Genomic DNA, 16,361 nt, shown 5'->3' with positions numbered 1-16,361 from the left:
TGGCCACGCCCTTAATTCCAATATCCAAAAACACACAAAATAATTGGCATCTTATTATAAATGTAAACTACCAATAGAAGCAAGGCTGAAAATGTGCTTTTAATGCTGTTAAGGTGGGCATTTTTGCATGGAGGTCGATGGGTTTGACTCGCTTTTGGAGCCATCATCAAGACTCCAGGCCATCCCATCCTGCCCTGGCTCCATGAAGGGGCCTCAGTTTTCCATCTCATGGCAGAGGTTTACCGTCTCTGAATTATCTGCTTCACTGAGGGATTTTTGAATTCTATACCTGAGGATAACGAGTTTATTTGTGTTCAAATCAGGGCTTCTCTAGAAGATGACCTTTAATGTGACAAATTTAAAGCAATGTTTTCATGTTTTGGGGTTTTTTGGCTTAAAAGCTGGAACTTTCTGATCCCCCCTTGTATTACTAGTGTTGCTCAGTGATTCTGCAGATGAATTAAACATCAAAATTCTGGCTCCACGAAAAAGAAACGTCCTTCAGAGAAACCTCTACACGAGCTACAGCTGCTGTTAAAGTGTTTGGCACGTCCTGTGTGCTGCTATCGCCCGAGAATGAATGAGTGTAAATAACAAAAATGAATGACAACCTTTTCAAGTGCAATTATGCCATCTCTTTTGTTATTTCTGCCTTCATTAGCAGGATTTGCATTTAAAAAAATAAACCTGTTTTTAAGCCTTACTTAGAGACATTTGTACTGTCACGTTGCTCAACACCAGTTCTTAATTTTTGAGTTTGTACTGTGCTCTGACAGCTGCCAATATTAAGTGCCATGCAGTATTTTTCCTCATGAATTTCAGAATAAATCACCCAAAGTTTTTGTTTTTTTCTGTGACAGTGTACGTAGATTTTCACTGATCCCGTCCACACGATCGACTGCTTCAGCCTTACTGTTGTCCTAATGAAAATAATCACTTATAGGAGATACGTGTCTACCTGCCTTTGTTCTGCCCAAAGACACAGAATCCATTTTCTCACATCGCTCAGATAATTATTTGTATTCATTTATGTACTTTTATGTTACCCTCCTGTGATGTATTATGTTACCACTCAGCTACTGATGTACCTGTATTATTTTTTTAAGTGTATGACACTGGTTCGAGTGCACTGCTGAAGAAAAACACGTTTGTTCTCATGTGATGCGTCTTTCTCGCTGATCCCACCTCCTGTCATCTTCCCACTGTGTGCCTATCAAACTACACGGGAGTGGGGAATTATGGGAATGACATTATGTTTTTGGTGCTATCATTTTGTGGAAAATGACAACAATGCTATCAATACTGATGCCTGTATTTGGTGCCTTTTTTTAGTAATAAAAAATAATCTGAAACTCAGCAAGTTTTTGATTTAACTTTTATTTATTACTATTAGATTCTGCTAATGAACCATAAATTTAAAGATTAAACCACATTTTGTTCTTGGACTCTGCTTGAGTAGCTTAGCATGATTCACAGTTCATAATAATCCATTATACAAAGGCCAGTTCATCCTCTGTCGGAAACAAGCCATCTTACCTCCTTTCTGTTTAAGGCAGGGATCCAATGCAGTTGACTTTATGAGCCACATACAGCTACTTGATTTTAAGATAAGCTATTCCTCAATAACATTTTAAAACCTAAAAACTGCAAAGTATTTCAGTTGTTTGAGTATGAATGAGTTTAACAACATGTTTGTTATAAAACTGGTGATGAAAATAATTGCAACTGTAAAAATGTGTTTGAGTTCTGTTCCTCTGTTGGCCAACACTTTCAGAAATCAATGCAAAAAGTTAGGAGCTAGAGTTAGGAGCAGGTCATGAATTCACAAAAAAAGAGTCCCATTACTTACTTACTTTGTAAGTAATGGGATCTGGTATTAAATGAAGTACAAATAATTAAGAAAAACGTCCCTTTTTTGCAGTTTAGTGGTTTATAATTTACTTATGGTCACAAAGAAGAAAGTAAAAATCCTCCTTTATAATTAGATAAATACAAACTCAAATGAACAACAACACATGAGCCTATACTATTAACTTATATACTTAACAAAGATTAAGCTTAAATTCTTGGAGAACCACTTTTAGCAGCAGTAAGTTGAAGTAGTTGTTTTCTGAGTGACTTTATGAGTCTCTCACATAATTGTGGAGGAACTTGGCTCACTTTTCTGTACAACATTGGTTCAGCTCATTGATGTTTGCAGGCCCTGATTTATGCACAACTCTCTCACTGTCCCATCACAGCATTTCACTGGGGTTGAGGACACAGTGTATTTATATATTGTTCACCTGAGGTTGTATTTAAATAATTTTAGAACCTGTTGAGGTCCAGATTTTCCACTTAATGAAGCTGAATTTTCTTTTTTCATGACAGCACTACTGGTGCAGCGTTTCAGGCCATGCACAACCTCTTCATAAGTGAGGCTGCTGTAAAAGAGACACAAGTGTGATTTGCAGTTTTTACATTTCCCAAAATGATCCAGTGGGCTGAACCTTTATGTCAGGCCAGTCCTGGGCTCCGTTCTGTATATTTGACCACCATGCTTTAAGCCACGTTTCTTCTCATTGGCCCTCATAAACCACAGGTTTGAACAGCATGTGCTCAAAGCACTGTCTGCCTGCAATCACCATGTTAGAAATTCAAACTGAGTGTTTAAGGCAAACCTTTGGCTCATAGGGATTTACTTGTGTTTGTGTATATACTGACATCATTATGAGCGCCCACCACTGGAACAGTAAGTTTGTGACAAATAAGGACAGAGATGGCAGCAATTACCTGCTGTGACATATTTTTAGTCAATAAAGATGAAGTGAGTTTTACTGATGTTCGCCAGGTTTGTCTTAGCATGTAGAAATGTCATTAAATTTACTTGAGTGACTTTAAAAGAGTTTGAAATCGAAAAGGAAAATATATCCTTTATTTTTTTTTAAACACTTCACCAAATAACTTCATACTTGTATGAGAAGGAGGTCGGCTGTATAAGAATAACAGCAGCCTCTTATTTATTACTCTCCAAATTCAACACCAGCAGGACCCTGATGACAGCGGCCTGCACACCAGAGGCAAACACCCGTCTACTCACCAAAGACACTGGGTTAGATCTCACCGTGTACTCTACTCTGCAGCTGTCTTTCTTTCTTATTCTGCTTCCTGCTTCTAGGATATTGTGCAATTTTGTTTGATTGTTTTTTATAGTAATTTATTATTTTTGCAGATTTTAAAAAGCTCAAACAGAAAAAGTATAAAAGAAGAAAAAGACCTCCATGATGTAAAGATCCCTTTAAACCAGCTGCTGCTTCCTCCTTTGTCTTTTTAAGATTGTAGTTTTCTTACTGTGTTATTTGTTATGCTCCACGTTTAATGAATAAACATCCCAGTGCTGCTAAACCAGTTACTCCAGTGGAGATAGGTTAAACTAGTTCCCACTGTGGGAGTTTTCAAATTGACCAAAAAATCTGACCAAACAGATAAAGACTAAAACTTTTTTTTTTTCTGTATTTTACTTTGCAAAGTCATGATATCATTTAGGCAAATTATTAGGTTCAGTATTAAAGATAGTTTGTTGGTTTATTTAGAAGGCTTTCTGCTGCAGATCATGAAGTGTACAAGTAGTCCCTGAAGGCATCACCTGACTGTAGGCCAATGACTGTAAAACTGTGCAGTCACTTGTAGAGATTGGGAGTGGCCGGTTTGCTTTTCAGGTAGCTCGTTGTTTTTTGCAGGTAACCAGGAGGTGCAGCAGGTAAATTTTCTGGTTCAGAGAGAAATCTAGGTGAGCTTTTTCTCATTTATTTATCGTCTTTCATTGCAGCACATTAGACACTGTTCATTTAGAGTTGATTAGAGATGGTGACTTGTCTCCTGAACTCCTTATTAGTCTTACAGTTTATCTCCATTTCCAGTCTTTATCTTAACCAGTTTGCTCAGTGTCCTGCTGGAGCTGCTTCTCTGTAAACTGTGTGACTCCAGTAATAAGAAGTATCACAGGCTGAAGGGTTTATTTGCTTTCTGTTTAGCAGATATTCATATAGACAAGCCCAGATGTGACAACAGGGCAATGGTTTTCAATCATATGCTTTACTGAGGTATCGCAGCAAACATGAGAAAATAAGAACACCCCACAAAGACTCCAATATCCTGTATTTTCAGGGACTGATGGATTAATAGGTGAATTTTACAGAATAGTGCATAAGCTCATTGTACATAAAATGTTCACGTTTAAGCCAATGTTTAACGCTACAGCATATAAAGACAGTTAGTGAATGTGCTGTTGCTGTTTTGCAGACAAATTATCTGCAGACATCATGGGATCTTTATGGGTAAGACATGTCCTGTGTTTTTTATCATCATTATTATTATTTCAGTAAGGGTTTGACTTATTTAACGTGCTCTGCAGGATGACTTGGAAAGCCTCGTGGATGCTCCTTCCTCTTTCTCAGCAAAAGTAGGTCAAACTAAGCCTTTACCCTCGCGTCAGGTGTCACCGAAGGGCTTATGATTACAGAAATTACATAAAAGAGCAAAATAAATGCTGACAGGTGAATGTATCTGTGCTCTTCAGAGTGGAGAGCGAGGAACCATCAAGCCCAAAGCAAACTTTGATGCAGAGCAGGATGCTGCAGCTCTGAAAAAGGCCCTTGAAGGACTTGGTACGAATGCACACAGTCATGTTTCCGTCATTTGAAAGTACTATCAATACATTTTTGATAAAGTAAACTTTACAAATTGAGGTGATTATTAGATTAAACCTGAAGGTTGCTAGCACAGTTAACACGCTGCGTTCCTTGTTCCTTTTATTGTGTTTATCAGTCTGACTCTTTGCTTTTCATTTGTCTCAGGCACGAATGAGAAGATTATGATTGAGATTCTGACCACCAGAAGCAGCGCTCAGAGACAGCTCATCTGTAAAGCTTATGAAAAGGCCACCAGCAGAGTACGAAAACAAATCTGTTTCCTTTATTAAGACTGCACCTGCATCTTATTCTGAAGGAACAGGCTAAGAAATAGTTCATCGATGTCAATGTTCATTAAAAAAATAAATGATAATGAAAAGAGTTGTAGAACAGCGGGGGTTAAAGAAATTGGACCTCACTGTTTTTGGAAATGCAAACATCAGGCAGCTTCTGCATTCTTATAATAACATGAATGCTGTCTGCCTGATGGCATGTGTACCTCTGTGTTGAACACAAATAGTTCCTTTTTCATGACAGGTGAATGTCATGCTTTATGTGTTTAGCCAGATAAGTCTCTGTTTAGCTTACAGGGTGGAGATCTGTGGGTATTTACATGGGTGTGGTTTAATGCTGCAGGATCATGTGTGCTAGTGTCTGAAAACTCACTGGGCTGTGTTTAACTCACAGACATTAGTGAAGGACCTGAAAGGGGACACCAGCGGGAACTTTGAGGACCTGCTCGTGGCGCTCGTCACTCCTCCTGCTGAGTACGACTGCCATGAAGTAATGCGGGCCATGAAGGTGACATTTCTCAATGAATTCTGCCTTGAAGTTGTTTTCTAGCTGACCAGAGTGCAGCCATCAAGCACATTTTGATGGGCTCAAAAATAACTGGACAAACTAACATCATTTTTAAATTAAGAATTATTTTTAATACTTGGATTAAAATCCTTTGCAATAAATGCCTACCTGGAGTCTAGAATCCATGCACATCCATAAACTGCATTCCTCTGCTCTACTGAGTTGGCATCAGGTGACTGACTTGGCCATTGAAGAGTATCTCGTTTCTCTCGGGTTGCTTTTGCCTTTCGCTCCGGGTCATTATCCATTTGCACTGTGAAGCTCAGTGGGATCAGTTTTGCAGCGTTTGTTTGAATCTGAGCAGAGAGTGCAACCCTGTAGACTTCAGACATTAATAAACACCACTGTTTATTCAAAGGTGCAACATTTTCACCAACATGGTTCAGAGATGATATGGTACGCTCTGACCACGAGCTGTTTCACTCCTCCATGCTTTTCTTTTCAGTTTATCTCGGTTTCATTATCTAAATACAGTTATGTCCATACATATTTGCTCTTTTTTTTTTTTACCTGTTTACTGAAAGATCTTTCAATTATAGTTCTATAATGGACATGGACATAATGTGTAGACCCTCAGCTTTTGTTTAGGGATCTGGATGTCCACAGAAGACACCAGTGGTGGATGATCGCAGAATCATTTCAGTGGTGAAGAGAAACCCCTTTACAACATTGAGGCAAGTGAACAGCACTCTCTAGGAGGTCAGCGTATCGATATCCAGTGTACCATAAAGAGAAGACAGCATGAAAGTAAATACAGAGTGTTCGCTGCAAGGTGCAAGCCACTCATAACCCTGAAGAATAGAAAGGCTAGACTGGAGTAATAAACATCTAAAATAGCCAGCAGAGATCTGGAAAAACATTCTTTGGAAAGATGAAACCAAGATCAACCTCTACCAGAGTGATGGCATGGAACCGCTCATGATCCAAAGCACGAGCTGGTTTGGTTTGGGCGTGCACAGCTCCCAGTGGCACTGAGACACCAGTGTTTATCGATGATGTGACACAGGACAAAAGCAGCCTCAGAAGAAGAACTCTGAGGTGTTCAGAAACTTGCTGTCTGTTCAAATCCAACTAAATGCAGTGAAACTGACTGGGCGGCGTTTCATAATACAGATGAACAATGGCCCAAAACATACAGCCAGAGCAACCCAGGAGTTTATTGAAGCAAAGAAGTCTTAACTTCTTAACCCAACTCAGCATTTCACTTGTTAAAGACTAAACTTCAGGCAAAGAGGCCCACAAACAAATAGCAACTGAAAGTTGCTGCAGTAAAGGCCTGTTGGGCATTAAAAAGGAGGAAATGTGTGTTCAAGACTTCAGGCTGTCATTGCGATTGATATAAAACCTCTTGATCGTAGACTCTGACAATAATCCACCTGCCTCCTTGAGTTTCTGTGACGTGTTTTTTGTGTCAGATGTTGCAAAGTTGCTGTTTTGCGGCTTTATTTTGGTTTCCTTCACTTGCATCCACATCCCTTTGTGCTTTATATTGAGAGTTTCAGTGAAAAGTACTTGTTACTTCTTGTTACTTCTTTAAAAACCTTTGGACTTATCGGTACTGAAATTCATTGATTGCTTTCTTGATTGACTGATATGTAGGACTAAAGAGTAAAGAATACACTGTAGCTGAGTAATACTGCGTGTTGTTGCAGGGAGCTGGAACCAAAGACAAAGTCTTGATTGAAATCTTTGCCTCCAGATCTAACCAACAAATTAAAGATCTCAGTGACGTCTATTTCAAAGGTAAAAGTTACGTTTGATACTTCTTTTTTTTTGGCAATTATTTTAAAACTAATATGTTTTTAGTCACAAGAACAAAATATACCTTACCCATGCTGGACAGCAGCAAAATAATCTACCACAGACATTAGTCTGCTTTGTGATAGTTTTTCTAACATCAGCATCGTCTATCGTATCTTCCCTCCCCAGAAACCAAAAAGCAGTTGACAGCTGCCCTGGAGAGTGAAGTTTCGGGAGACTATTCCAAAGCGCTGCTCCTCCTGGCTCTGGTTTGTTACACGAGAAGCAAACGCAATTCAAGAGTTTTATGTATTAAGACGTTTGTTTTTTTTTAAATCATCTGGTCTTTTTAAAATTAATTAGCTAAAGCTCAGATGAACAGCAACATATTCCACAATGTCATTATTTATGTGACAAACTTGAACAATACTGAACTGTGAAACGCTAAGTAGACCACATGATTCAGTGGCTTTAGCACCAATAACCTGAAGTAATTTCAATTGCATTGGTGTCTAGACTTGACTGGGCCATTACAGCAGCTTGATTCTTTTCTGCAAAACAGAAACTGCAAAACAAGCTCAAATCATCAGAAATCCACCACCATGCTTAACAGTTGGTATGAGGTGTTTGTGCTCACATGATGCATTTGGATTTGTCCTGATGTGGTGCTGTGCAATATGGACAAGCATCTGCACTTTGGTCTTGTCCGTCAAAAGGACATCGTTCCAGAAATCTTGTGTTTTGTTCAGGTGGTGTTCAGCAAGCCTAAGCCGTGTCGTGATGTAGTCCTGTAGAGTCTGAGACGTAGTTCTTCAGTCTCTGTGAGCATCACAGTCAGACCTCAGGGTGAAATCGCTGAATCATCCAGCCCTGGGAAGAATGTGGCATTTGTCTGAGAGCTGAAGGCCAACAAACTGCCAAAACTTCTGCTTGCAGGAGGTGCTCGCACTGGCTGATGACAAATTAATCAAGCGATTTTTATTAGCACTACCTGGCTTCTAATTTCCTCTTAGTTCCTATGGGAACAGGTTTTCACAGGACGGCATATCCTCCATCCAAATCCTCTATGCAAATATTTGTACATTTTCTATGAAGCCATAAAGACCTTGAAAATATTGCTCCCACAGCCGCTTTGTCTCCTTTAGTCAAATCATCTGTAAAACATCTGCCATCTTGTTTGCATGCATCAGTCTTTGGAAAGCGTCCAGACTTCATTTCTACATTTTTGTTTCACAAACGGGATTTACTCGCCCCGTACGATTCTCCTCCTCGTTTCATACGCGATGAGTAATCACCACGATGTCATCCGCATTGTACGGCACGCTTGGAGCACTTTTGGACAGAAATGAAATCTTTGCTCGTGCACCGTCATTCATTTTGCAAACTTGCTGCTCCGGTTCTGCAGTTTCTTCTTGTAATCAGTTCTCTTTTCTTGGAACTCAGCAGCTTGGGTGGAACGTTGCTCCATTTTTCTGTTAAGTTTCCACATTCTTCATTCATGGATATCACATCTATCTGAAACAGCTAAAGTAGCAAAATATGTAAACAAAATATGTGAGCCATGAAATAAAAGTAACAGAAGATTTAAAAGAAACAAGTCCCCTGAACCTAAAAGTCATCACTCAGACAGACGAACGATGAAATGGTTCAAACTGATTTTGCTTTTGTTCTCGTTTTCAGGGTAAGCGGGATGAGAGCACCACAGTGGATGTTAATAAGGCAAGAGAAGACGCCAAGGTGGGGTATTCTTCATGTGTGTCATACGTGCTGTTCTCTTTATGTCATGTATGTATTTAAAGCTTTGTTTGTATTTCTGCTCAGACTCTTTACAATGCCGGGGAGAAGAAGTGGGGCACCGACGAATCTAAATTCATTGAAATCCTTTGCAAAAAAAGCATTCCTCACCTGAGACAAAGTATGTCACATCGTGTGTTTTATAAAGGCTTTTTTCCCCCAATAAGAAACAATAATAAAGCGATTTGGTTCTTTTTATGCAGCTGTGATTGAATACAAGAACATCAGTGGAAAGACCCTGCAGCAAAGCATTGAAGGGGAGATGTCAGGAGACCTGGAGAACCTGCTCGTGGCTGTTGGTAAGCTGATCTGCAGGGTCGGGGTTAGTGGTTAGTTAAAAATATGTGGACAAACTCATGTAGAAACTCAATATTGTGGTGTCCAAATACACACAGTGGAAAAATGTTGCAGCAGCTTTAAATCTTAACGATTCTCCTTTTATTCATCTGGTAGCTCTCAGTTACGTCAGTACTTTAACATTTTCTGTTTATTTTTGGGTTATGAGTTTAATTTGGATTTACTTTTATACGTTTTCCCCCTCAGTACACTTTGTAGTTCTCTCTTTGACATTCTTTCTAGTTTATTCAGCATCATTACGGTGCCTTAAAATGTGAGCAAGGTCAGCTGTGGGAGGTTTTTTCAGCATAATTTGTAAAATGTTTAAAACTCTTGATTTAGATTTTTTTTATTCTGTTCAAACCTTTTAATTCCTTTTCCAGTGAAATGTGTGAAGAGCGTACCAGGTTACTTTGCAGAACTCCTGCATGAGAGCATGAAGGTGATTACACTGTTTTTAATTTAAGTTACAACACAAGTTTTGTCCTGCAGTCACTATTGTTTCACACTAATTCCATCTGGTGCATTTACCAATTTATCAAGTATCATATAAAAAGTATGCACATGTGACTAATAGACTATCAGACATGTGTTTTATTACCAAACAGTATTATTCGGCATTTAAAGTGGATCTGTTCTGCTTATTTTATTATCTGGGTAACATTGCATAAGTTAAAAATAATCCTTTCATACCTTACACCCTCGTGGAGCGGCTGCGCTTTGGTGTCAGTTTGGCCTCTCGTGTCTCTGTTTGTGCTGGCAGGGTTCAGAGCACATATGTGGTTGTACAGGAGCTCAGAGATTCCCTGATCCTTAAACAGCTTTCCAGAGACTTTGTGGAAAAACCGTTTTGAGTCCTTCTCCTGTTGTACAAGCGCTCATGCAGAGTTTTTCATTTCGAGTTTCCAGTATAAGGTGTGATGGGGTTGTGGTAACTTGATAGTTGGTGCACAACACAACCAGCATGTTGACCTTAAACCACTCACCCAGCCACTCAGTTCATCCTTTGATCGTCTTTTTTAGCTCCTTGCCTTTTATGGCCACCCACCCTTTAAACAGGCCTGTTAATCTCCTTTTAGTTTGTGGAAAAAACACACAGTATGATCTCAAATGGGCCGGACCAGTAAAACACAATAAAAAGAATAAAAATAAAATACACAAACTAATGTTACAGAGAGAACGTAATTAGTTTTGGATTCATTTACCACCTTGTGCTTAAATATATTTTGTAAGTTAACTGAATGAATCTCGTATTCAGGGTGCAGGAACTGATGAGTCCACTCTGAACCGGATCATGGTGAGCCGGTCTGAGATCGACCTGCTGGACATCAGAGCCGAGTTCAAGAAACTCTACGAACACTCGCTGCTCTCTGCCATTCAGGTGAGAAATGAGATTTTTAACTTTTAGTGCCACTTTTTCAGTTTTTTACTCTGAATTCTATTGATTCAATAAATGAAGTCTGAATAAAGCCACCTGATGCTACCATAGCCACGCTGAACTGGGTTCACTCCAGTACAGCTCATCTCAGGGATCCACAGTTTGCAGCAACATAAATTGATAATAAATTCGAGCACGATCAGAGGCCTTCTATGCACTCTGAAGCTAAACTTGATTGAGTTGATTGGCGCGGCTGCCCCTCTGTTGGTCTTCCATGGTCTCTTGTGTTCTGGGGGCCTCTGGATGTCTGGAGTTTTGATCTCCTCCATACCCGCTTCACACCCTGGAGGACGGGGCTGTGGCCCCCCCACACTCCCTAGCAGATCATTACATGGAGAAACCTTTGGAATGCAAGCATGCTGATCCACACAGATATGCACACATGGGTATTCACAGACGCGGACTAAAGCTTTCTTGGCTGCTGCCTCAAAGCACACTGTGCGCTGTCTATCTTGCGTGCTGCACAATATCGTTTATTATTTAGTAAATATTGATATCTATGGCTAGCTAGTTTATTGTGATGGTGCTTTGTTTTCTCTATTATTATGTTGCTCTTTGTTGTTTGCTGTCTCCTCTGTTTGTTTTTTTTGTTTGTTTTTTTTTTTTTCTCCATACAGGTGACCCAGGAGTTTTTTTTCTTTTTGTCTCTCTTCCCCCCCCTTCTCACCGTCTCTTCTCCCCTTTGGTTTTCTTTCTTTCTCTCCCCCTCTTTCTCTCATTCATTCCCCCTGTCCTATTTATTAAAAAAAAAAAAAAAAAAAAAAAAAAAAGACAAAGGATGAACTGAAGCTCTGCCATCACGTAATGTCGCATACTGCTGTTTCTGATGTCATTTAAGAAAAAGAAAAAAAAAAGAAAAAAAAAAAAACTTGATTGAGCTTGATCCGTCTCATACTGGCCTCTGTTAATTCACTCTTTGAGGTTTAACACGTCATCAGACTTTGAAGTTTAATTTCACTGACGTACAGTAACGGCAGCTCGGGTCTCTTTGGAGAATCACTCTGATATCTGCAAACCAAAATATGTTTGAATAATTAAATGAGTCTGGAGGCCCTCAGAGACACACAAAGAGAGTACTGACACAAAATGACTCATCTGCTGGATCACTGGAGAAATCAGAAAGTGTTGCAACAGTTCTTCACGTCAGATTCCAAAAGTCCGAGAAAGAGCGACATCTTAATTCATTGGAGATTAAAAGAGACGCCACCTACAAGTTGTATCATCAGAGCCAAATATAAAGACAGCTGATGTTTCTATGCCAGTAAATTATGCAGTTAAGTTTTCATGAAGCCGCTTGTGTTTTATTTGATGCAAGCCATGCGCGCATCATGAATATCTTTCTCTGATTTTCTGGTTGGAGTCACATAAAAAGCAGGAGATGCTCCGGAGCACAAGGACTGAACAGGCAGCCGACTGTGGCTCACATCTGTCTGTGTTATCCAGGTCATGGAGGTCTTAAGAGCCTGAAAAAGAAAGCAGCTGGACTGCTTCGCCACAAAAGGTGGTATTTAACCCCTCATGTAGATTTTCCTCTTCCGAGGTTCTCGTCGACCTATTGATATTGATCATGTGCGTCATCGCGTGAGCCAAGGTGTGAAAAAGGTCGCGGGTCAATACTATCACTGGGGTTAAGGCCTGATTGAGATTTCTGCAGGAAATCTTAGTAAAGCCTGGTGCTGAGCAGGCCACACATTATTTGTTGGCTCCATCAACCCCAAATATGGTTACGTTTCTCACATCAGGTTGTGTGGAAGCTTTCAGCTTTCCCACTCAAATATAATTCAGGCATATGGGCGAAACCATGGTGATGTCTTACCCCGCCCTGTCATGTGACCTATTGAGGTCACCTGAGGCACGGTGTGAGTGTGTAGTGTCTGCAAAGGGATCTTAAGATTACATCATCCTGTTGACGTGGCTCATCTATATTTATCTTACATCTGTGCTTTTATGGACTGGCTGTTGTGTTTCTCCTGTGTAGTTTCGCCTAAGGTGACCTCAAAAGGTCACATGATGTGGTGGAGCAAGGTCTTACAGTGGTTTGACCCTTAACCCCCAGCAAAGATAATGACCCAGGTCTTTTTTCACAGCTTGGCTCATGTGATGATCAATATTAGGTAAATGACCGCCTCTCTCGGGGATTAAATACCTGGGACACGCTGCTGTTTGTGTTTAGAACTGACGAAGCTTCGTGGGTAAGAAGTGAAACATCTTCACAAACTTAAAGCAGTCCAGTTGCCTCCTTTGCAAGCTTCACTACTGCTCATATAATTTTACTGCTTCATGAAACAAATAAAGCATGAGAGGCATGTTTTATTTTATATGTTTTTTGTTTTATATGTTTTATTTTATTTTATATGTTTTATTTTTATATGTTTTGTTTTTGTTTTATATGTTTTATTTATATCCTCTGTTTTGAGATGCAAGCGCATCTCAAAACAGAGAGATGCAGGGAGTGAGTCCACACATGTAGTGATGCTTTCTCAGATGTATATTAAATCTGTTACTGGATTTCAAAGAACTTGTATGTATAAAATATATATACATACAATATAATATATATAATGTATAAAAATGAGTACATAAGATTAGACTGTTTGGCCAAAACGCAAGACATGACATGAGGAAAAACAGGTTGTAACCAGGTAAAATCCTTGGCCGGTCATTTCTCTATCATGTTAAAAAAAAAATACAGCAGAAGACGATTTGGCCTGTAAGGAGTTCCTGGAGGAGTTGAGGCTTCTTCTGACACACCAAGTGTTACTTGGCCCAGATACTTAAAAAACAGACCAGTTTTACAGTTTCCTGAGAAAGCATTTTTTTCACACTTTTTCACACTTTGCGCTGTGACTGTAATATTACTGGATACATTTGCTGTCAATTCTGGTCAGAATTAAATAGTGACGATATGTTTTTAACTTTTTTAACTACTTAACAACTCCCAGCTTGACCTGGATTTTGGCAGTTGATCAACTTCTTCCTGTCAGATCCCCCCAAACTTTATATGCTATCTTTGAGATACTCTACAGAGTTTCTGTAGAACACCTAAGGACAGTCAGATTTGAGTTCATCTTCTCCTGGAGCTGGAGAGGCACCAGGAAGTGCCTCAAGTTGCTGCAGTTCATCATTTCCTAATATTTCCCTGTTCCTCCTGCTAAGAAGTCGTCCTATATCATGATGATTCCACCACCATGCTTCACTGCAGAAAAGTGTTATAATTTTTTTAATGCAGTGTTTTCTCTGACACCGCTGTCCCCCTGAAAACACAGAGAGCTTGAGACAGGCCAGTCAGGGTCATTATTGCCCCCTTATATGAAATTATATAACAAATGGATCTATTAATGCAAAATCTCTAAGGCCGAAATGTGTGCGAGAGTTGATTTGAAAGTCTTCTGAAACTGTTTTTATTCATCATGTGGTTACATTGGACACTTTTCTGATGCCCTGGCACATGTTAAGAAGTTAAAGGTGGTCTGTTTTGCCTGCTTCACCAACATATTTTACTTTTTTTGGACTGTACTAGAGTAGTTTGCCATGATTCAGAGATTAAAATAATCCAGTATAATATCTTGTCCTGGGCCCCTCAGTTCACCCTCTGCCTGAAGCTGTTTTAGCTCCTCTGTCTTTAAGACGATCGTTCCTTTAAGCTTATTTATTCTGATTTGAAGGTTTGAACAACAGGTGGGTGGAGTTTCTGTTCTTGCAATCAAAGTTTTGGCTCACAGGCATTGCTGCACATTCACTGATCTCGCTGACACAAAAAACAGAACAAAAGTGTGGTACAAAAAAAAACTGCAGTGGTCCAGACCGAACGTGGGATGTGCTTTTGGATGCTTGACTCTTTGCTTGTGTTGATGTGTCCTCCAGTCAGATCTGTCGGGCGACCAGTGTGAGTGTGTGAAGGCCATCTGTGGAGGAGACGATTAACAGAGCGTCCACCTGAAGACGAGAAGAAACCCGCTTTCTCCTTCACGCTTGTGTCATTCACGCCTGCCTCTCTTTTCTGTTTATCTGTGTAACCCTGTTTCTTAAATTTGCACACGGAGAAGGATGTAATAAAAATAAAGATTTAGTGGTGCAGTTTCTCTGTCTTATTGATAAACTGGCCACATGTAGAATATTTAATCCAATTTGCAGATATTTCCATTGCAGCAGTTTTTAGCATACATTAAAATGTGCATCCTTTCTGAAATCTTTGAAATTAATCAAATATAAATGGCTCCTCTGTGCTGTAACTCTTAAACTATAACTGAATGAATAATAAAGCAGTTAATTAAGGGAAAGTAATAAATATCAGCTCATAACGGGTTTGGAATTGTTTTCTTGGCGTCTTTGAGATCTGAATATTTACTCACAAATAAAATCACTGTGGAAAATGAGTACTTTATAGTACTCAATGAATACTTTAAAGCAAAAAGTGTCAACTTTAAAAAAAAAAAATGTTATATTTCTACATAAGTAGCTTAATAGTGCACAAGTTCTACAATCAAAATGCTTTTAAAGTACCTAAAGTCACTCATTTCTTAGAGTGGCACTGCTAAGATGACAGACAATAGGATGGGCATGTATGTAAATTACAATTCTTGTGATTATGCAAGAGGAAAAGCAGATGTAGTATTATATTGTTTTAGTGTGGGTCAAAAGGAAGTAACATATTTATCATTATCTTGCACAGCAAAGAATTTTCTGTCCCTTTGAACAATTTCATCTTGCTAAAAGGGGCAACAAAAGTCAGGAAACACAAAAGCTCCAGTATCTGATCATTTTACTGGATAGAAAATAGAGAATGCGTTAATGAGCATAGCAGTGATCGGGAATTGCTTTCAAAGTGCAAATTTGTAAGAATCAGGTGGTGGACCTGTTTCTGCAGCAAACCGAATATACTCATCATCATTCTACAGGGGAGGTATTGATGTATTTACTATTCCAGCATGTCATGTACAGGGTAAAGGAGAAACATCTCAGTGAATTTATTAAGGAAGAGCAAGTGGGCAGGGAAAAATAACAAATAAAAAAAATCAATCTTCCAGATTTGCAGCGGCCTTCAGTTTAATGATGCAGGATGACCTTGTGGTGAGAGAGAAAATAAAGCTTGTCGTAGTGAACTCAGGCTGCGGTTACAAAACAGAACTGTGAAATTTAGCTGTAACAAATGCAAAGAGGTTCATGCCTACATATCATTTCTATGCTTCATGAATGAAACCTCCACGAACAAAAACTGTTTAAAGTAGGATTAAAACACAGCTGCGATTCCTTTGGATCAAAGTAAGACTTCTGTAGGGGTCCCCAAAAATTCTTATATACAAAAAGATTGGCTGTATTGAGTTGAATCGCTGTCTATGGAATTCTCAGTTTAAACATCTGGAAAGTTCCCATCAGTACTGACAGGCTTATAGAGTTTTTACAGCAACATATGCTGCCGTCCCGGCAGTGTGTTTTTCAGGACAGGCCTTGCATGTTTCAGAAAGTCAGTGCTAAATCACTTACTGAGTACAACAGCATGGCGACACAGTAGAAGAGTCCCG

At 39.4% G+C, this 16,361-nt stretch overlaps 1 protein-coding gene across 1 annotated transcript; it reads left to right on the top strand.

Annotated features, from left to right (window-relative positions):
* The first annotated feature begins 4,297 nt into the window (after positions 1–4,297).
* On the top strand, positions 4,298–14,763 carry anxa3a (annexin A3a). Its single transcript, XM_085366896.1, has 13 exons — positions 4,298–4,316; positions 4,394–4,441; positions 4,559–4,646; positions 4,836–4,930; positions 5,358–5,471; positions 7,184–7,274; positions 7,461–7,540; positions 8,952–9,008; positions 9,093–9,186; positions 9,269–9,364; positions 9,785–9,843; positions 10,660–10,782; positions 14,704–14,763. Exons 1-13 carry the CDS (start codon positions 4,302–4,304, stop codon positions 14,761–14,763), a joined length of 1,020 nt encoding a protein of 339 aa, XP_085223022.1. The 5' UTR covers positions 4,298–4,301.
* Positions 14,764–16,361: the final 1,598 nt, after the last annotated feature.

This window comes from Diplotaxodon limnothrissa, linkage group LG12 (assembly GCF_057381915.1).
Source record: "Diplotaxodon limnothrissa isolate DT_005_m linkage group LG12, D_limnothrissa_male_GT1.1, whole genome shotgun sequence".
NCBI classification, from domain to species: Eukaryota; Metazoa; Chordata; class Actinopteri; order Cichliformes; family Cichlidae; genus Diplotaxodon; species Diplotaxodon limnothrissa.
The sequence above is the reverse complement of the archived record's forward strand: the minus strand, read 5'-3'. Positions and strand labels throughout refer to the sequence as shown.

What these genes read in the sequence shown, in the direction of transcription:
- anxa3a (XM_085366896.1), top strand. An exon ending in CATTCCTCACCTGAGACAAA is followed by an intron (nt 9,187 to 9,268) that starts GTATGTCACATC and finishes CTTTTTATGCAG; the next exon opens with CTGTGATTGAATACAAGAAC. An exon ending in TCCTGCATGAGAGCATGAAG is followed by an intron (nt 9,844 to 10,659) that starts GTGATTACACTG and finishes TCTCGTATTCAG; the next exon opens with GGTGCAGGAACTGATGAGTC.